Raw genomic sequence first — 20,333 nt, forward strand, 5'->3', positions numbered from 1 at the left:
TACCATATATTAAATATATATTTCTGGTTTATATACAAATTTAGGCCCCAAGAAAGCTCCTTATATTCCTCTGCTTCTGTCCTCTAATTCTCCTTACTTTAATTAACCTCTTATATTTAGTTAGATAGAGCACTAATTAACTAGGTTTTACCCTATTCTTACTGCTCTTTATATAACTGAAGGGGTTTCAAAGCCTAAATAGCCTTATAGTATAAGACCTAGGGCTATATGACCTCTATCTTATCCTTATTAACCTCCTTATAAAACCCACTAAGTACAATATTATCAATAATATTAATACTATTATATATAAGCTTATTAGCTAGGCTTAAAAAGTATTTAATATCTATAAGATTTGCTACCTAGTTTTATATAATAAGTATATTAGAAGATATCTTATTACTAAGTGATTAAATACTAATACTAGTACTACAAGTACTAGTATTAATATCTGTAGAATTAAGAGAGTATATAAATTTAATCTATTAGCTACATGCGAGCTCCTTTGCAGAAAAAAGTCTTCCCCCTAGGCTCAGCCAAATGATAATTGCCCTGCCTTTCACAATGACTTTGAAAATTGGTATCGGAATGGATTCTTTGCATCACTAAGTCCCTCTTTTAGGACAGCTCTGGATGAATAACTCGAGGTGGCAACGGCTTGGACGGAAACTCGGACGAGTCAGCGTCGGCCTCCGAGAGTGCCCCCGAGCCCGAGAGCTTCTGCCCACATTTTTACCCCAGCCCCAACCTCAATATTTAAATCTTGTTTTTATCTTAAAAAAAAACTTGAATAAGGATATTCTGTTAAACCGCCATTCACTTTCATTTCAATCGCGTCAACAATGCTTACTCTTTATATCGCCTATACCGAACCAGTAAATGGTGCCGATCCAGCCACTCCAACTCTAACACAAGAACAGGTCTGGAACGGCATCAAATTGAAGGCTAGATGCCCTGAAGCATTTATCCCATCTTTCGACGACTCTCGTGTCGTTGAAGAGCGCGAGAATGGCTGCGTCATTGTGAGAGAGGCTCATGTTTCAGCGGATCTTCACGAGTCTCCAATGGCAGGGAAATGGACCCGCGAGGAATGCAGATTACATGTACCGGTAAAGGTAAGTGCCCCACCCCAAGAAGCTTTATCAATCACTTGAGCTACTTGAGCTTTTTAACATCGCAATTTGTTACTATTGTCTAATCAGAGGACAGACCTGCTTCACTCTTCCAGGTGGATCTATAGTCGAGAATATTATCGCCAGAGGGCCGGATCAGACTTTACATCTCACCTTCACATACGAATGGCACCTGCCAGGTATTGAACCTGGCACAACTGAGGCCAAAAAAGCAGAGGATGATCACATGAAAATTGCAGTATCTTCAGTTCAGGGGACCATCAAAGCAATGAGGAAAATGGCACAGGAAAACAGAATATGAGTGGAGCAAAATGAACCTGGGAGCAAAACCTGTTGAACATGCAGGTGTCTATGTTTGACAGACTGAGCAGTCTTCGGATGAAGTTTGATGGAGAGGGTATTTAAACCCTGATTTACTAGTTTGACAATTAACAACTTCAACTTCTTCTTCTACTTCTACTTCTATCCCACGTAGTACTCCACTACAACAAAACCTAAAACTAGACTTAAGAAATATATTTTGGGTTTATGAATCGATGTGTTCTAAATCGCTGTTAATAATCCTCCATGAAGCTAGATTACTTTTGTAGAGTCGTTTCACAGTTGCGACCGCTTTCGCCTTCCATGTCGGACAATATGTGGCCAAACAAAATCACATTTTCGTTAAGTATTTCAAGATATCAGGCTTCTACGCTCGCTTAAGGGCCTGCGATGGCGCTCTTCGAGATAAAATGGCAGATGGATTAAGCAACGTGGAAAGCAGGCGAGCGGTACGTCGATTATTTAATGCGGTGTGCGCTTCGACTTCCAACACGCTTCCATTTGCAACTCAATCCTCAACTACTCCCTCTTTTGTTGCAACTTCACCCTAAAATCAGTCAACAGAAAAACACTCCTACACTTGATCATGTCAGCATCAGGGCCTATCCAGAATTCGGTTGTGCAGACTTCTCATTATACTTGGTGCCTTGGCTGCACAATCGAGTGGGATCGAATTTCGGGCTCCGGTGACATGGGCGCAGCAGCTTCTTGGAAAGACGGAGAACATTGGTATATTCTTCGGCGTGTCAACTCTGAACAACAACCTGTTACTACGCCTACAAATTCAGACGAGGTCCGTGTGATCCATGAAGGAGGCACTGTGTCGGCGGTATGGGCTATTGGAAACAATGCCATCTGCAAAGTCTACTACTGGAGCTCCGATATCACCTCAGAATGTGAAACCGTCAAATTCATTCAAGAAAGGGCCCCCAAAGTACCTGTACCTGAAGTGATCTATTCCTGGGTGGATGGGAATCTGTTACAACCTGCCCCTGGACTGGCCGAGTTACACACTAGGCCAAAAAGACCACTATATCAGAGCATTACGCTCAGATAGTCCAGGCACCGTTATATATAGTGCGTGTCATGACAGAATCGATCATTCTTGGTGCTAAAAAGAGTCCCGGGCATAACACTAAGAGATCCTTGGGCGACTATGTCCGCTATCCAACAAGAGTCTATCTTAGCTGAGGTTGTTCATTCATGTGATGTACTCGCCACTATCACTCCGGAGCGAGTCCAGAATGTTCACGGTGGCCCAGTGTTAGAGCCTTACCTTGCTCACTCGGAAAAGGACTCATTAGAGCCGCTAAGCGTGTACGAGAGCAAGAGATACTTTTTTCGGGAGGATCTCCATCATAATCCGGAAATTGAAGAGAGATTCCTTCTATACCACCCTGATCTAGGCCCGGGGAACATAATTGTTTCTAATCAGAGGCTATCGGCGATCATTGACTGGGAGTGCGCTGGATTTTACCCACTTTTCTGGGTCCACAACGCAGATCGTCATCTTCTCCTTTCTTGGCGATAGGGTCCAGTTCCAGTATAGTATTTCGCACTTACAGTCCCCACATCCAACTTCCATCTGTCACTCACCTAACCTCCCACCTTGCAAGCATTATGGTGAGAACATCGCAGATTGCGCGGGATTCAACCGAAGAACCCATCCGATGGATCCAACGACACTATGTCGACCATCAAGGCAACCCGGTGATTCTGGGCAAGGTGGCTAGCCACGGAAAGCAGTTCTATCAACCAGAGCCAAACGAACTCGAATCGTACCGACTCCAAGTATACAGCACAGCTCCCATCGAGCCAGAAGAGTTCAAAAATCTGTACGAATATTTTTACTCGGAATTCGACCAGTTTCCCTTTCTGGAAATTTACTCATACAACCCACCGGATGGTCTGGCTTGTGTGGAGCATCAGCGCCACGAAGTTGCTTATCGGAAGCATCTTCACGCTGAACAGCGGGAAGGTCTTCCGCCTTTGATCCCCACGATGAAAATTGGATCTAAGGACGAGTTCATGTCAGGATTCTGTTTCCTTCTCACGTCTAAAAGCTATCTCCAAGGTGGATACCGTGTTAATGACCACGGTACCGGCCCCTACTGGATTACCTTCGATCGGAGTCTTCCAGCTGCGACGAAGAAGCTCCCTATGATAAAACGTCTTGGTAGCCCCGCGACTAAGCTTGAAACCTTTATGGAGTGGGGTATCTCAGTTGATCCCGAAATTCGCGATATCAAGGTGGATATTACGACAGATCAGAACGGATTCGGCTTCGATATAAAAGATCTTATGATAGGACGCTGTTCGACATATGTTTATGGGCAATTTGATTATGGGCTATATGAACCGCCCCCGCCCGCACCGTCTGAGACTCCCAGTGTACAACATATCCAAGAGGCTTTAGAGCAGCAGCAAACGGCAGAAATCCAATCCCTCAATTTGAATCTACTTCGACTTACATGGGGATCTGAAAATAGTACTATCACTATCACGAACCACTCTTCGGATGGGGAATGTGACCTTCAGTACGTGATCTACGTCCAGTTCCTCGCGGATATCGAGCAGAAAAGGGCCACTCTCCTAGAAACCACCGCATGCACATTCACTGCAGCCATCATCTCCTATCTCCCCGTCTCCAAAACTGTTTACTTCGAGTTCAGAATCCCCAGCTCCCCCTCCTTATCTTCCCTTATATCTGCGCCACCCAACGGATTTGACATCGGGGCCTCCCATGAATTCGAGGTGGGCTCGGGAACGTTTATACGGGCATTGCCTCAGGGTTCTCGTGACTATTCCTTCCGCCCGTTCGCCCATCACTATTTTACAGTGATTCTTGATAAGGCTGCCTTCATCCAGGAGCCCGGTGTGCTATTCTTCACTCTCTGGGTCGACCCCGCGCTCGAAATTGAAATTGACCCCGACTCTACTACGGACCCCATCATTGAGACTTGTCGGAGTGCTGGTATCTACGAAGCTACGAGAAGACTTGGAATGCTCTCGGTGGAAGAGAATATCTATGATAGTGCAAGGAAGCTCACGCGAGAGGAGCATAGGGAATTGTTGTCTTTGTCACCAGAGGAGTACGAACAGAAGATGAACTTCTAGTGTTTCTTGACCAAGAAATCAAGAGAAAGATTATGGCGTTGGAGGTTACCGGCCCACTTCGTTCTAGAATGAACAATCGAACGACATGTGGATTAGGTGCCGGAGCATCGTAAAGTATGGGAGACGAAGCCATGATGTGATGTAAAGAAAGAAGTCGGCTAAACATTAGTTTCTCTTGATGTATGTGAAGGAGACAGCTTTAATATTTGTAAGATTTACTGACAACCAAGTTTCAATAATACCAAATCCTACAGAGCGGGGTTAAATCACCATCTCCTACCATGCCTCGCGCAAGGCGGTCGACGTCTAAGAGACCCTCGAAAGCCAGATATGACATCTGCGCTGAAGACGAACTGCAAAACACCGCGCGTCACCTCACCGTGATGAACAAAAATGCACAGCTGGAGCTAGCTGGATACAGCAAACACTATGATCTTCCCTACTGCGACAAGATCGAGTTCGACGACAAAGAGCAATCTGGTTTGGGAGGCGACGCTTACGAGTGGTATAATTCGGAGCTCACTGACATAGAACGCGCAGGGAGATACTCCTTTTTAGCTTTTTAGGTGTATAAGAAGGCAGTTAAAAAAAAAAAGCATTATTTGTGCAACGGACTTTTCTATGTATAACATTTAAATCACAAAGCGTGCCTCGGAAAGTCAGCATGAGAGAGGGGTATTCGGATGTATAACACGGAGTTAATCCCCGGGGTTATGTCGGATTTTAGCTTTGGGCTCATTCATGTACTTGGTAGGCTGTCCCCAACCTCAAACTCTCAGAGTCCACGAAACTGTGAAATGGCTATTAAACAGAAAGTACTCCTCCTTGGAGCTACTGGCGAGACTGGCACCTCTATACTGAAAGGTCTGCAGGAATCTGGTAACTTTGTGAGTTTCAATGACTGCCTAGCACAAGTCCGTGGCACTGATCTTCTGTCTCTTCCTTTTATAGGATATTGAAATCCTCGTGCGACCAGCTTCTGCGAATAAGCCATCGGTCCAGAAGATTCAAGAGCAAGGCATCAAGACCTGGTGCATAGATCTCAATGAATCAAGCGATCTCATATTTGCATTGTCTGGTGTTGATGTTCTTATCAGCGCTATTGGACCTCAGGACGTACTGCAGCAAAAAAAGCTATTTCAAGCTGCAAAGCGGGCAGGTGTCAAGCGAATAGTTCCATGCGCTTTCATTACGGTCGCACCCCCAAATGGCGCTATGTTGGTTCGTGATGAGGTACGAACAGCGAAAACTACCAGGCGCGACTCGGGCTTAACTGATCAATCTAACAGAAGGAAGAAGTTTACAACGACATCAAGCTCCTTGGCATTCCTTATACTATTATAGATGTCGGGTATTGGTATCAAATCTCATTCCCCATCGTTCCCTCCGGCAAAGTGGATTATGCATCGGTGATACCAAACAACAACATCCATGGCGACGGCACAGCCCCTAATCTTCTTACCGACCTACGTGATATCGGCCGATTTGTCGCGCGCATAATAGGCGATAACCGAACTCTGAACAAATATGTCTACACATATGGGGACATTCTGACCGAGAAAGAAATTTATCGTATTGCTGAGGAGCTCTCCGGGGAGAAACTCGAATCAACTCCGGTAAGCTGACTATGCTGATACCCTTTGAGTATATTATTGTTGGTCAAACCTGTTTTATTAACTGTACTCCTAGATGTCAAATGAAGAAATCGAAGATGGAGTTGCACAGGCTCAAGCTGCTTTCTCTCAGGATCCTCAGGATCCGATGAAACGCATGTTCCTTTATCTTTCCGAATACAAGCACAGTAAGTATGTACGCAAGGACAACACTCCTGCTTATGCGGAGTATCTTGGTTATCTCAATGCCAGAAGCCTCTATCCAGAGTTCACACCCTTGTCTTTCCGAGACTTCTTTGCGGAGGTACTCGACGGGAAGGGGAGAAAGGTGTACTCTAGTTCATAAATCTGTTTTGGTCCATTGACCTGTCACATGAATTGAATTGTTGGAATTGCTTCGCACACAGAGGGAATGAATGAAGTCCAAATTGAAACGTATCTGAATTGCGAAGTGTACTTAGCTGTTCCATAAAACACAAAATTCCCAAGCCATGCATTGGACAAAGTCTGGTACTCGGGCTATGATCGTTATTTTCTCGGTATCTCAGTGGAAGAAATCGCCCACAGAATAGCTCCTATCTTAGTAGCTGATCACCTACTTAGGGCTAGAGTTGCGGGAAGCCGGAAGTCTCTCGGAAAGGGGGATAACAACGGGGCGTAAGAAAGGTAGATGTGAGAGGGTGTGAGAGTGATGTAGGAGAGCTGTAGACAGAAGAGTGAGGGGTGAAAGTGAGAGATGTCGCCAATAAAGGAGTGAGCAGTGCGCGTGTTACGGGCTTGTCAAACAGGTAGCCGTGTCTCCTACGACCTGTCTGCTTGCTCTGACCTATCTACAAGGGATCTAGAAGAAATCTGAAAAAGATCTAAAGGACATCTAAAGAACATCTAAAAAGAACACGACAAGGCTGCATAAGCGACTGACTGCTTTTGTATATTGTAGTAATAGAATGCTAAAAGTAGCCTACTAAAACGGCGATCCCACTGGCTTTTGCTGGGTCCTCTGGGGTTCTCGTTGCGCGTACATTTCCGTTCTGGTCGAAGTCCACAGGGTATCTTTGCCCGCGTTCGACGCAGTTCAGTGTTTTAATTGCAATGTAGACGCCTTCGTCCGATAGCTTTACCCCTTTTGGGGGTGGCACCCATTCGCCGTCGCTGTTGGTAGTGTGGACGCTGGCTAGTTGGGGCGCTCGCCACGCCATATCTTCTTTTGCCGGGTTTGGGACGTCGTCGGATGGCGTCCATTGCGGTCTGGGGTTGGCTTTGATTCTGACCTGAAGTTCGAACTCCTGGCTTTGACGCTTTTCAGCCTCCCTGCGGTGCCACTCCATGATTTCCTCAAAGTCTCGTTGGTCCCCTGGTACGCAGACCATGTCAGTTTGTGTCAACTTTTGGGCGGCGAGTTTCAGCCATGCTTTAGTTCCTTTTCGCGGTTTTTTTTGAACTCCCTGTGGAGAGGGGCTCCGAGCCTTCCGTTTTCTCCGGGTCCCCATGGCTTCAAGTTGGTTCTGGTATTTCTTGTATGTGTAAAAGGGATGCAAAGTGAGACAAGAGTGAGAGGTCGAGTGAGGTGGAATGTTTGTTTGTTTGGGGGGATGTAGAAGGAAAGACATGGTGTCACCTAGGCCCTAAGCGGGCCATATTCGCAACCTCCCACTTCGGGATGCGAGAAAGTCTGAATATATTAAGGGGAGATACCTTCGTTTACTACTAACTCTACTCAGCCAGCCAGTGTGAGCCCTACCTCCACGTAGGGCACCAGTGGACCGCGCAAGGATTCCAGGAGCAGATCGACGTCTTCTTAGTTGACCCAGTTGTCAAATGGTCGGTGGCAGGAAGAGATGGAAGGGTTGGGAAAAGATCTAGTTTTTTTCGTATACATATTTGTCGGATAGCCACAGCTCCCGGCTGCTGGAAGTTCATCTATGAAATGAATGTTTAACCCCCGCAGAGTCTCCACTAATTTAACGGTCATACACACCCGGCTTAGCTATAACATAATTCTCTAGGGTTTTCTTCCAAGTTTTAGACTTATGGGCAACCTCGCCTGCTCTCTATCGTGTTAGGTTATTTCCTAGGTATTTCTTTTAGTACAACCTATCACAATTGTACAATAAAGGCGGCCTACGATCGTGGACCTTTTGCCTACGCGATAAAGTGCTCTATTTTTGTAACCAATTCTCCACTTGGTTGTAGATGCTCTGTGTCTTTTGGTCGATATGTATATGCGCTCATCAAGTTTGGTTTATCGCTTGTGTGTGTCTATTCAGGTGATTACACGGAAGGGTTTCAACCGTACTTGTCAGGATTTGGGTCCTCATCCTTCATTGGTGTTCCTGTCGCGTGGATGGTATCATGTAACCTTGGAAGTGAATAGCTCAACAATTTACAAAGTCCATGATATTTTCTCGCGTCATGTAGAGCTAGGTGAGTAGGCAGTGCTGCTATATTATTTAGACCGCCCCAGCCGAATTCTGTTACATCGGGAATAGGAATACAACTGCAAGTTGCTTCGCAACACACTAAGCAGGGGTCTAGCGCTAACTAGTGGCAAAGTACTTTTATTTCCCGTTCCTTGAGTCTGCCTTGGAAAACAATAACCTTGTTTTGGCACTGAGCTTGGATTGTGGTGCCTGGGAATTAAGTTGGGTATTAACTAAGACAGGTTATGTTTTATAATATGCTTCATTGCGCGAAGCAAATCAGATAATCAGACCAACAAAACACTGCCTCATCGGCTACTGCAGCTTCCCTGTTAAGCACCTTCACTTAGGAAACTCGTTGCCTACATTGCATAGGTGGCTATGCTTCTAGCTGTGGCTTCACATGAAGGCGTCCTGGAATTGGATGCCGTTGGCAATATAAAACAAGAGGCTAGCCCAACCTGAAAGTGATTCAGCTGAGCCATTCTCAAGAGTACTCAGCTCTTGTCCGCCAAACCGTCTCTCAATCATTGACCAGCATCATATCTATATCAACTCAATGTCGTACCCTACCAGTTGCACCCCATTGAAACGAGTTCTCGATGAGCGTGTCATCCCCCTAGATGGAAGGATACCTTGCCTGGGAAAGACCCTCAAAGGCGAATACTGCAACGCTCCGATATCCCACGATAGACAAAGCAAAGCTTTGTACTTACTTGAGTGCTGCATCTATTGCCCCAGACCAGGTGGCCTACCACTGAAGTATGTGATCAAAGATCTCGCGATCTTGCTCGTCCATCATCAACACAGTGGGGAGCAGGATGCGGCCTATGCTAGATGGACCAACATGGTGAAGGAGTATAAGAATAAGAGGGAGAAGCCCCCGCGGAAACATCACCGAGAACTTGATCAACAACTAGATCGTCCGCAAGAATATCATTCCGATATTTTCAACGACCCTATCATTCCACAACCAGTCAAACATCGAAGGGACGAGCATATTGTCAAGTGCAGTGAATCGGATCAAACCAGTAGCCTGGGATATCCAGCGGCATCCAAAATCCAGCAACATCGAACCATCAAGGCTAATGAACCCATCGAGAGTGACAAGCCTGCTAAGCACATGGTGATTCCTCCCACTCCACCCAGGTCAGAATGCCCAACAGAAAGTCGCAAGTTTGTGTCTGTCCAAACCGAGGCCAATGAGGTATACACACCTATCACCTTGTGGTCATGCTTCTTCGGGTTGATCCTGCAATGCGGGGTCATAATTTGCAGCCTTTTCAAGATTCAATTTGGTCCAGCTCAGTTTTACGACCGCGCAGGGAATGTGGAAAAGGGCTCAACGATCTCGAGGTTTGAATTGGGTATCCGGTGGTCATTAACGGATTTGATGCCACGATGGGTGATTTTCATGGGGATTTCCTTTCTAACATTGTCTGTTTTGCTTGGGCCATGGCTTGGGTTATTGTGTATATGTTGGGTTGGAGTGCAATTGCAGGAAAGTCCTATAGAGTTGGAATTTGAAGCCTATAGGCTGAGATAGGAATATACAATATACAAGATAATTGTTAGTGAATATGTTGAGATTAGAAGTGATGATCTCCGAAACGTTGATCTCTTATCATTTCCGCTTTCGATCCACCGGGGGGGCCAGTTCGGTCATATGGGAGACATCTGATTGGTTGGAAAAGACAATGTGGATTACCCTGTGAGGGATGACGCAAACAGCGAAGAAATGAAAAGGATTTACACTACTCTGTATCACTGTAGGAAATAATTCTAACTAAATGGAATAATATGTTGGTACTGTTATAATATATACATATATATATATAACTACTTATATCAAAAGGTGGAAGATAGAACACACCTAAAAAAGAAAATTCTCGAGTGGACAAATAAGAGACGAGTCAATTCCAATCTCCCGAGGATAACCACCCACTAGTTTAACATTGAACATGTTGGGATGACTCAACAGAGTAGTAATTCAACCATATCCCCCCCAAGAAGAAGAATATCACATGAAGAATCAAATCACACCAAATAAGGCACTTTAACTTCGTCCCCTGTAAATCTTACTCCAATGAGCTGACCGCATGTCTTCTCCACACGATTGTCACCGGTGAATCACTCCGGGGTCCCTCTGCCCCTCTCGAGTCATCCTGTTATACCTAGGTACTCTCTCTTCCCTCTACTTTCTTTCCTCAACATCACCATGTCGCTTCCCATTCGCTCATTGTCCCGAACGTTGGTACGGTCCTACGGTACTGTCCAAGGTCCACCCAGTGCTGCTTCATTGACTAGCATCCCCATCACCTTAACCGACGCTACGGGTGCTACCGCTCCCCGGACCACCTGGACTCGAGATGAAGTCAAGCAAATTTATGAGACCCCATTGAGTCAACTCACATACGCGGCAGTAAGTGAAATTTAATATATAACCCGATATCGAGCTTTAGCTAAACCGACCCTCCTCTAGGCCGCTGTGCACCGCCGCTTTCACGACCCCGCGGCTATCCAGATGTGCACCTTGATGAACATCAAGACCGGTGGATGCAGTGAGGATTGCTCGTACTGTGCCCAGTCATCCAAGCACAACACGGGCCTGAAGGCCACCAAGATGAGCCCCGTCGACGATGTCCTCACCAAGGCCCGCAATGCCAAGGCCAATGGTAGCACTCGGTTCTGTATGGGCGCAGCTTGGCGCGACATGCGTGGCCGTAAGACCAGTCTCAAGAACGTGAAGCAGATGATCACCGGAATCCGCGAGATGAACATGGAGGTCTGCGTGACCCTAGGCATGATCGACGAACACCAGGCCAAAGAGTTGAAGGATGCTGGTCTGACCGCATACAACCACAACCTCGATACCTCGCGTGAATTCTATCCCACTATCATCACCACCCGCTCCTACGACGAGCGCCTGAAGACGCTCTCGCACGTGCGCGATGCCGGCATCAATGTCTGCTCTGGCGGTATCCTCGGCCTGGGAGAGACTGACGCCGACCGCATTGGTCTCCTGCACACAGTTTCCAGCCTGCCTGCCCACCCCGAATCCTTCCCCGTTAATGCCCTCGTCCCCATCCCCGGTACTCCTCTCGGCGACCGCAAGATGATCCCGTTCGACCGCTTGCTGCGCACCGTTGCCACCGCCCGTATTGTCATGCCCAGTACCATTGTCCGCTTGGCTGCCGGTCGCATCGCGCTCTCGGAAGAGCAGCAGATTGCCTGTTTCCAAGCAGGCGCCAACGCTGTCTTCACCGGTGAGAAGATGCTCACTACTGACTGCAGTGGTTGGGATGAGGACCGTGCCATGTTCGACCGCTGGGGATACTACCCCATGAAGAGCTTTGAGAAGCCTGGACTCAAGGCTCATGCCGCTGCTCCTACTCCGCCTCCTGTGAACCCCGAGGCTACTTCTGCGCCGGTCGCAGCGAGCGCTTAGATTTATAGTTAGATCTGTTGCTTCTATATGACTGCGTCAATAGTTTGGATCGAAACGATCCTGCAAAATGCAATTGTCAATGATACAGTTCAATGAGACTTTCACCTTCACTCCTGGGTACATGACGAGGTACCCGTGAAGCCATGGTAGTATAATAATGTATCAGGTCAACAGCCCTTACCCAATGATGAGGTGAAATAGCCAGACACTAAAATGAGAAAAATGTTCCTTTCCGCGCATTGTCAAGACGAGTTGCCGACTTCGGGAACACTATAGTTATATATATGTGACTATACGTACCGGATTTTCCCTGGCGGGTGGGGCTTTCCTATTTGAGCTGCCGCCGCTTTTATGAGGGTGCTCAGGCTCAGGCTCACTGAGTAGATGTCAGCACGGGCCAAGATCAGTGATCATGCTCAGATCAGTCACGTGCAGAATGACTGTTGCTCAGTGAGTGCTCAGTGAGTGCTCATTGGATGCTCACTGATTAGTAAAGTGGTAACTGTAAATGCGGTTTTGCTGTACTCTAGTCCTACGAGACCTAGGGTCCGAGATGTTTAGTCTTAGGAAGATATTCGGATATTAGGCCGTTTACTATTAGAAAAAAAGGGTAGACCTCTTAAGGCGTACTAAGATTATATAATATTTTAATAGGGAACTGAGGCACTCGGTAGTAGACTATCTATACTAGGCGGTCGGTTAGTCTAGTAAATGTTACGTGCCAGATCGATCAATGAAGAAAGAGTGCATTCCAACGAGAATAACAAAGCTAGTAAGGAGAGAGAGAGAGAGAGAGAGAGAGAGAGAGCTGGCAGAGCATGGGGTTTAAATAGTAGAGCGCTCCCCCATGCTAGCAAACAATCAAACATCCCTCTTTCTTAATTAGGCTTAGTAGATATCACCCGATTAGGCATAGTAGCAATCTGTAGAACAAAGGAAAGAGAGCAAACGAATGTGATGTGCAAACAAGCAAGCATGTGACAAAGGAAATAATGTAAGCGAGCGTAATGCATGCATAACATGCAGATCGTGACAGTAAAAATAGCTTACGTCTCTATACGATCGTTATCGCTAAATAAGAGGGAGCGATAAGAATATTCTCGCTCACTAGAGCTAGTAATTGTTACGATCTGGAAGAGGTGCGAAGGAGGATTCTGCCATTAGATTCCGACTTCCATGGATGTTTGCATAGTTTGTTTGTTATTCGACCAGGACCCCACAAAGGTCCTATGAGACTTGTTTCCTCTCTTCCTCTTTTCTTCCTTTCTCTATACTTAGTATTTTCGTTAAATACACTCTTTTCTTTAAAGAATTGGCTGGTAACATAATACTAAGTACCATTCTCATTTCCAACAAAGCAGCACGACTATACAGACCATTATCGTGATTAGTCTTAGTCACGCTTTACCCCACTCTCCGTTCCTTAGCACTGTATAGCTAAGACTCGAACCGAACCTAAACTAAAATCCGACTAATTAAGATAGTCGGACCGAAACGAAACCTACCCGCGACCCGCGGTAAGTAATCCGTTATTATACCTAATAAAGAAGATAGTAATAAGTAGGATATAACTACTTACGATCCGAATACCCCGAGTCCCGAGATACTAAGACTAGTGCTTGAGAGCTACAATGGTCTCGGGTATTGTATGTTCCGCTGACTAGGAATTCAGGGTTTACCGTTACGCTAGATGGCCAAAAACACATATTGTTTGGTCAACCAGGCCCGAAGGAATCTATCCCGACGGAGCCCTCTTCTTTGAACTGCCGGCGGCAAACAGTCTTGATTGTAGGCCGTAAGGAGATGAGAATAAGGCATACAGCTCTTAGTATTCTTAACAATCCTCTATAGCCTAGATTTTCTTCCGTGCTAATTATGTTTGAAAAGAGGTCAATACCATAATCATACACATTGTGATGGGCTGATTCTGGATTCAGAGTGTCATCAGGAGGAATGAATCCAGTGCCACGAAATGTTTATTAAGCGGACGGGCCTGGACGTTGTTTATTGGCTAGCTAGCTTCTGGACCCACTGTGATGCCCCTCCTAGCTGGACGACGGTATCGAGCCTTTCACCTCGTCCCGTCACACAAGAGACGGGCGCTTATAATCTAGACCCGATTGGATGAGGATCACTCCCGTTATTTGCTTGAGAACATAAAGTCAAGGCTTAACCCCGCAATTTTCCATCTTGAGTACATAATTTTCAATCATCCCAGTACTACACTACCTACTCATCGTCGAGCGACGCTCAATGGCAGAACCCATTGGCATAGCATCTGGTCTGGTGGCTTTGGCTACATTTGCATTTCAATCCAGCACTGCCCTCTTCGATGTGGTTCAAAGCTACCAGTCTCATCCAAAACGCGTCCGCGACCTGACGGAGGAGCTCGAGACTCTGAATGGAGTTCTTGGCGCTCTAACAGAGACCTTAAATGCGAACACCGATGCAAACTTCGCTAGCCTCGAATATCCCCTCCTTCGTTGTGGAAATGCCTGCAGAGATTTTGAAAAGGAGCTTAAAAAATGTTCGACGCGATCTCTTGCCGGCAAAACGAGCTTTCGAGACTGGGCCAAATTAAAGTACATGGGCGAAGATATTGATGGTTTCAGACGGATGTTAGCTGGTTATAAATCAACTATCATTATCGCCCTCAATGATGTAAATCTGTGAGTCACTTTATGCACATTAGTTAAATTTAAACTAACGCTGATGTGCCTTTCTAGCCGGCAGTCCTCCATCGCAGCTGATAGCCTTGAAAGCTACAAGGAAATGATTGAAACCACAACCGATGATCTCGAAACTCATTTAGAGAGCATTGACGAAAAGCTCGAGAATATTATAGCCAAGAATACACGCGACTCATTCACGGACGCTGGGGAAATTCAGCTGATGGAGGAGGAACGCCTGAGCACCCAAAAATGTCTCGAAATATGTGCACAATTATCAAGCCACATTGATCAGATTCAAAAAATGCGGAAATCTCGTGACAACTCCACCGACTCTGGCAGTTCAAGCAACGTACCCGAAAGAGTCACCAACGACGGTTTGCAGGAATGCAAAAATAGCCTCATCAACACCGCTGCGAAGCTGGAGAATCATCTTAAGATAGTGATGGACCGAATTGTGACGAAGACAAAGACAAAGACAGCCTCTCAGGAGGACATTGCAGAACTTCTTAGGTTACAAGAAGAGTGGGAGACAACTCGCCAGTGCATGCATATCTGTTCGAAGGCTGGAATTCATTTGGACGAAAATGCTAGTACGATCGATAATTATGCCACTGGCGACGCTATTCAATTTATGGTCTCTACCAATGAGAAAATAATTCATGGCAGAAATCGTGGGCTGGGATGGAGGACGAGGCAAGTTGGGGGCCATCTGAGTGATGCATCGCTTCAACAGTTGTCAAGGGATATGACCAAGGTCAATTTTGCGAACACCGAGCATAGAGGCTCACCTTCAGCAGGGCATTCCATGCAAGACGAAGGCTTGCAAGATCAGCCCTTATCGGAGTTCAAAGATCGTTATGGCCGAGGCTTTAAGCTGACGACGGAGCGGTCCGCGCCCAATGTTTCGTCCACACCCCCACCCAAGAGCGAACGATAGCGACGCTCTACACCTTGACCCACACGTCGTCTTTCGCTTTTCAAGAGCAAGAGCTAGTCAGTATCTAAATTGGCGGTATCGTGAATTCGTTTTGAGTATCGGAACCAATAAGTTGTAGTAAATATTGGAAGAAATTAAAAGACCGGAGAGTGTAGCTTTTATGCATCAGCTCAGATCTTCTTCATATGTAGTCCCTTCACGAAAATTCTCGCCCACATGCCTTACATAGCAATTCGTCAAACTAAAAACCGATCTTTCAAAAACACACTGGTAGAACTTCGGCGCCACGGGTATTGTTGAAGAATGGAGGAAAGGACGAGGCAAATTCATCTCTATCCTTCGAACCGAAATCAGATGGCAACTTTTGGCCAATATTAACCGTAAAGTTTTGAACCTCCAGAATATGTTGAATGAGAGCTTTCAAATTTTCGCGTATTTCTTGAGTTGCGCAGCCGAATGACATCAGTAGTAAAAGCGGCTCGCTCGTGGCAAGCTGTGTCTGTCCAGTCCTGTGGTGGTCCTCAATCCTGCGGGAGCTGCACTTTTTGAATCTGGTCAGGAATTTCGAGCTTCTTTGGACATATTTCAGAATTTCCGCCATGGCCTGGGCCCCAGGTATCAAACTTTTTCCGTGTGAACTGTAAATAAGCTCTACAAGAAGAAGTGTGACAAAGAGCGGCGGCGCTGTGGATATTGCACTGATGCCGTTCGATAATTTCGGGGGCGTTCAACCCTAGAGGAGTAACGGGAGCAGAGCTTTCAGCCCCGTCCAAAATGACGCCCTCCGATCTTTTTTCTCGTGTGTTCTTTGCAAATCTGTTATCTTTTACCCCGCTTCTCTTCTGCCTTGATATTCCTGCTGGAGCTGTACTCTGCAGCGAAGACGAATGACTTCTTGATTTTACCCGAATTTCCGATTTATTTGCCTATCTGCAATTGGGCCAGTCCTAACCAGCTGTGAGAATTGATGCATGTATCAGCACCCACGGTGCCCTTTAGTCAGCCATCCTCCTGCGACCCCGCGTCTTTTTCAAGTTGGAGGTGTTCGCTGTTCGCAATAATCAATCAGAAGTACATTACATGGGTCCTTCGCTCAATTCGGGTGGAGAAAAAACCTGCAGTGATGACCGGTAACTGGAGATTTCACTGATCGTGAACGTGGGTTTTTCTCCATTTCCTTCAAGCCCACGCTATTATGTACAGTAAAGGTCGGAAACAGATTCCATACGCTTTCTTTCTCAGTGCCCCACTGTCGAGCTAAATTTGAATAGCCCAGTTTCAGATCGCTGGCACAGCCAATCGAAATGCCCCATGCCCCAAGCGACGAGCTTTCGCTAGCCTAATTGGGCTTGGTCCGTTCATAGTGGGGCGCTGGGAGAGAAAGCGAGAGTTGGTTCGAGGGGAATCTGTTTTCGACTTCTACTATACCCGAATACGGCAATAAAGGAGTAAAGGCAGCCAGTGACTCTGCTTATACTGGTAAATACTGTAGCATACCTCGGAGTACCCCAGTGATTGCTATCATTTAAATGACCTCAATCAGCTCAAGGCCATCGCCTTGAGACACTTGTATCTTTCCCTAAATTACTGGGCCAAACGTGATTCACGAGTCAAATATACTTCAACCTAACATCAACAGCGGAAGAAAGCATGCCCAACGAGCCTCCACCAACCTCCAAGCGAACCCTTCTCATTGCAAGTCCATATGGCTCATCATAAGGGCCAGAGATGGAGGTCGAGTCAGTCAACAACCTGTTGAAGGCACAAGATTCGAGACATTGGTATGTACTGGCTTGCTTGCACGACGAGGAGATAAATTGAGCCAGTGGAACTCATCTATTTCACTTGTTCAGAAAAATGACACCGTTCTCATTTATTTCATGGCACGGTGGCTTGGTTGAGCCTTCCAAGGATCAAACCGGTAGGCGACCCAACCACTTCATTGTGCCTATGGACTTTGGGACTGGTCAGGATACCAACAGCATTCTTGACATCGAAATCTCATTTCTTCTCCATCGTATCTCTGCAAAGACTACGAATGTCACCACTATTTGTGATTGCTGCCACTCAGGCATAATTGCTCGCAGCACCCACTTTGGTGACAAGGCAATTGCCAAAAAAATAGCCAAAGTTGCGCACACAGAGATACATGCTAACTTGGAAAGGTTGTCGGAATCGGGAGATCTAGATCAGTCTGCCATCACCAGCATCGAAGCCAGCCCGAATATCGTGAGAATCATGGCTTGCACGGACCGTGAGACAGCGTGGGAGTACCAAAATGAAGACTTCGAGAGCCGGGGCGTGGTCACTGAGAAGCTGGTATCCTTGCTGCAAAACGCCCTCGAAGCAAATATCCAAATATCCTGGCGGAGCGTGATGATGAGAGTCTCCGAGCAGGTGACCATTCGATTCCCAGACCAGCATCCTCACGTCGAGGGTCCTGATCATCGGACGCTCTGCTCACTGGAGACGATTCACTTTACCGGGATACCAGTCACGGCCCAGGAAGATGGAACTGTCGCTCTTTTTGCTGGATCTGTGGCTGGAGTGCGGCAGACCAGTGAGTATATGATCATGCCTTCGGCCTCCCACGAGGCAATAGAAAGTCAGAAGCTTGGCCATGCCAATGTGTCCGCAGTCACAAGTTTTAGCGCGACTCTCGACATCGAGCCCTTACGCTTACCTGACGGGACAGGAGTTGCATTCCTGGTCACTGAAGCCCCCTGCCGCGACTTGGTCACCGTGTCACTCGACCTCAAGGAGCACTTGAGCTTGGCAAATAAACGGCAGCTGATCGAACTGATCGCTCATCGGCAAGATAACCCTGTCTTTGTTCATATTGAGACGCAAGGGCACGCCACCTGTTTACTGGACTGTTCTGGAGAGACCTGCGCATCTTTCGAAATCCAAGATAATGCTGGAGGTGTGCAAGCTACCGTCAAAGATGCAATTCAGCAAGCTGAGTGGCTATCCCGAGCAAATCGTGTTTTGAGGCTGCAGCCCCCCCTCGGCGAATAAATTACGTCATAGAGTTCCGCTACAAGTTCAAGACTGTGCCAAGACGTAGCGAGATCCCATCCGATGGCATAGTCAGCCTTCGCAACGGCGATCGCGTGATTATAGAATTGCAAAATGAAGGTGACAACCCGATCTTTGTCTCGGTATTCAATATCAGTGTTGCTGGGAAAATATCATTAGTATCTAGTGCCAGTCCGAGAGGAGCCCATCTCCAAGTAGGAGACACTTAAGTGCTTGGAAGGAATCAATAGACGTCGAAAGAGAACGGTCTCGCGATGTCTTAGCCTAGGTGCATGCTTCCCTCGACACGGGAAGCCATCCCTGAACACTTTGTCTTCTTTGTTTACAACCAGGAAGTCGATCTCCGAGCATTAGAGACAGATAGATCTCGTACTCTTTGTCGCGGTGATGAATCCCGCCTGGAGAGGATGATATAGAACTTATCTTACGGCAAGGGCCGCGACAGCAGGAGTGAAGAGGGACCAGTCATTCAGTGGGAGCCTATTCACGTATCCTTTAATTTACATTACAATGCCTCGATAGATGATGCCGCGGTGCTGCCCCATGATCCATCAATAAGAAAACGAACAACAGATTGAATGAATGTTCCTTTTCGTCATTCTACTCTTCTCCCCTATCTTCTCCCCTAACTTCTGCATAAATAAAACTAAATTTGCTTAAAATATACCATCTCACTGTGCCAGACAGGTAGTTTATGTCACCAAGTAGCCACCTATCCAATCGAAGACCGAGACGGAAAACAACCAACATGATAAAGCGCTCATGGGACTTCTCAACGTGCTAACTTACGTAGATAGAAGCAAGCGACTCCGAGGGCCCGTTACATATCTTCAAGCATGTTTCTCTTGATTCTCCTCATCCACGCAGAATGATGGCTGGTAGTGACAAATAATACGCAAATCTGGCTTCCCCGTGAAATAGGCCATGGCCCCGAGCGGAAACCGGTCGTTCTCGATAAACAGGGATCTTTCGGGGCCACTGAATACCGTAATTACCCCAAAGCCCTCTTTCCGGGTCCACAGAGAAACACCGCGGTAGCCCTTTTTCTGTGGTTACACGCACACGTCAGTGTTGAATAAATATATTTTCTCATTTCGTTCGATTCAGGGAAATACTGTATCTAGTAGATGTTTTTTGTGCGATAGGGCTTCATTCTTAACGCCGTCTTCACATTTACTACCACAATCATGTATCACCCGGGGGGGGGGGGGGGGATACACCGGCCGTTTCACGAGAATGATTGAAAAATCAGAAGCCTATGACGTGAGGCTCGAAGTTCGACTTCCGCAACTCGCATAATCAACTTATCAAAAACCCATATGCAGGCTGCAACCGGACTAGCAGTTAGCAAATTGCGTAGTCAGCACACTAAGCCCGGTATGTCTCTACACCCGGCAGACTGGGTTAAGCAATTCACAGAAGATGCTCGAGACAAGCTGCAGGACAGAGCTGCATTCCAAATTTGGGAAACCGTCGATGAGACACTGATTTTAATAAGGAAGACGAGCCTATAAATCTAGAAGGGCCGCTTCCAATATCTTCATCTGCACGGATGCACACGCCGGGAGGTGGGGGAAGGGAGCGGGGTCGTTTAGGCGTCGAAACCAATCCTCGAAGGAGTGCGGCATAGCAT

General features: G+C 46.7%; 10 protein-coding genes across 10 annotated transcripts; 9 read left to right on the plus strand and 1 right to left on the minus strand.

Moving 5' to 3' along the window:
- Positions 1-842: 842 nt before the first annotated feature.
- N7455_011347 (SRPBCC family protein) lies at positions 843-1,434 on the plus strand (the record flags this gene model as incomplete). The annotated part of the gene is made up of 2 exons (XM_040958929.1): positions 843-1,115; positions 1,210-1,434. 2 exons carry the CDS (start codon positions 843-845, stop codon positions 1,432-1,434), a joined length of 498 nt encoding a protein of 165 aa, XP_040810716.1.
- A 606-nt stretch (positions 1,435-2,040) lies between these two features.
- N7455_011348 (uncharacterized protein) lies at positions 2,041-2,511 on the plus strand (the record flags this gene model as incomplete). The annotated part of the gene is made up of 1 exon (XM_065606639.1): positions 2,041-2,511. The coding sequence occupies one exon, from the start codon at positions 2,041-2,043 to the stop codon at positions 2,509-2,511; it is 471 nt and encodes a 156-aa protein (XP_065459805.1).
- Positions 2,512-3,074: 563 nt separating this feature from the next.
- Positions 3,075-4,571, plus strand: N7455_011349 (uncharacterized protein; the record flags this gene model as incomplete). The annotated part of the gene is made up of 1 exon (XM_040958875.2): positions 3,075-4,571. The coding sequence occupies one exon, from the start codon at positions 3,075-3,077 to the stop codon at positions 4,569-4,571; it is 1,497 nt and encodes a 498-aa protein (XP_040810688.2).
- Positions 4,572-5,368: 797 nt separating this feature from the next.
- Positions 5,369-6,530, plus strand: N7455_011350 (Glutathione S-transferase N-terminal; the record flags this gene model as incomplete). Its single annotated transcript, XM_040958840.2, has 4 exons — positions 5,369-5,458; positions 5,523-5,804; positions 5,861-6,187; positions 6,261-6,530. The coding sequence occupies 4 exons, from the start codon at positions 5,369-5,371 to the stop codon at positions 6,528-6,530; spliced, it is 969 nt and encodes a 322-aa protein (XP_040810715.2).
- N7455_011351 (uncharacterized protein) lies at positions 6,443-7,674 on the minus strand (the record flags this gene model as incomplete). Its single annotated transcript, XM_065606640.1, has 2 exons — positions 6,443-6,550; positions 7,207-7,674. 2 exons carry the CDS (start codon positions 7,672-7,674, stop codon positions 6,443-6,445), a joined length of 576 nt encoding a protein of 191 aa, XP_065459806.1.
- A 1,489-nt stretch (positions 7,675-9,163) lies between these two features.
- On the plus strand, positions 9,164-9,989 carry N7455_011352 (uncharacterized protein; the record flags this gene model as incomplete). Its single annotated transcript, XM_065606641.1, has 2 exons — positions 9,164-9,811; positions 9,909-9,989. The coding sequence occupies 2 exons, from the start codon at positions 9,164-9,166 to the stop codon at positions 9,987-9,989; spliced, it is 729 nt and encodes a 242-aa protein (XP_065459807.1).
- A 645-nt stretch (positions 9,990-10,634) lies between these two features.
- On the plus strand, positions 10,635-12,052 carry N7455_011353 (biotin synthase; the record flags this gene model as incomplete). The annotated part of the gene is made up of 2 exons (XM_040958851.2): positions 10,635-11,026; positions 11,087-12,052. Exons 1-2 carry the CDS (start codon positions 10,823-10,825, stop codon positions 12,050-12,052), a joined length of 1,170 nt encoding a protein of 389 aa, XP_040810627.2. The 5' UTR covers positions 10,635-10,822.
- A 2,253-nt stretch (positions 12,053-14,305) lies between these two features.
- On the plus strand, positions 14,306-15,661 carry N7455_011354 (uncharacterized protein; the record flags this gene model as incomplete). Its single annotated transcript, XM_065606642.1, has 2 exons — positions 14,306-14,721; positions 14,779-15,661. The coding sequence occupies 2 exons, from the start codon at positions 14,306-14,308 to the stop codon at positions 15,659-15,661; spliced, it is 1,299 nt and encodes a 432-aa protein (XP_065459808.1).
- Positions 15,662-17,518: 1,857 nt separating this feature from the next.
- N7455_011355 (uncharacterized protein) lies at positions 17,519-18,679 on the plus strand (the record flags this gene model as incomplete). The annotated part of the gene is made up of 1 exon (XM_065606643.1): positions 17,519-18,679. One exon carries the CDS (start codon positions 17,519-17,521, stop codon positions 18,677-18,679), a length of 1,161 nt encoding a protein of 386 aa, XP_065459809.1.
- A 1,340-nt stretch (positions 18,680-20,019) lies between these two features.
- Positions 20,020-20,214, plus strand: N7455_011356 (uncharacterized protein; the record flags this gene model as incomplete). Its single annotated transcript, XM_065606644.1, has 1 exon — positions 20,020-20,214. The coding sequence occupies one exon, from the start codon at positions 20,020-20,022 to the stop codon at positions 20,212-20,214; it is 195 nt and encodes a 64-aa protein (XP_065459810.1).
- Positions 20,215-20,333: the final 119 nt, after the last annotated feature.

This window comes from Penicillium solitum (genome assembly GCF_028829755.1).
Source record: "Penicillium solitum strain IBT 25940 chromosome Unknown utg000009l_segment0_segment0, whole genome shotgun sequence".
Lineage (NCBI taxonomy): Eukaryota > Fungi > Ascomycota > Eurotiomycetes > Eurotiales > Aspergillaceae > Penicillium > Penicillium solitum.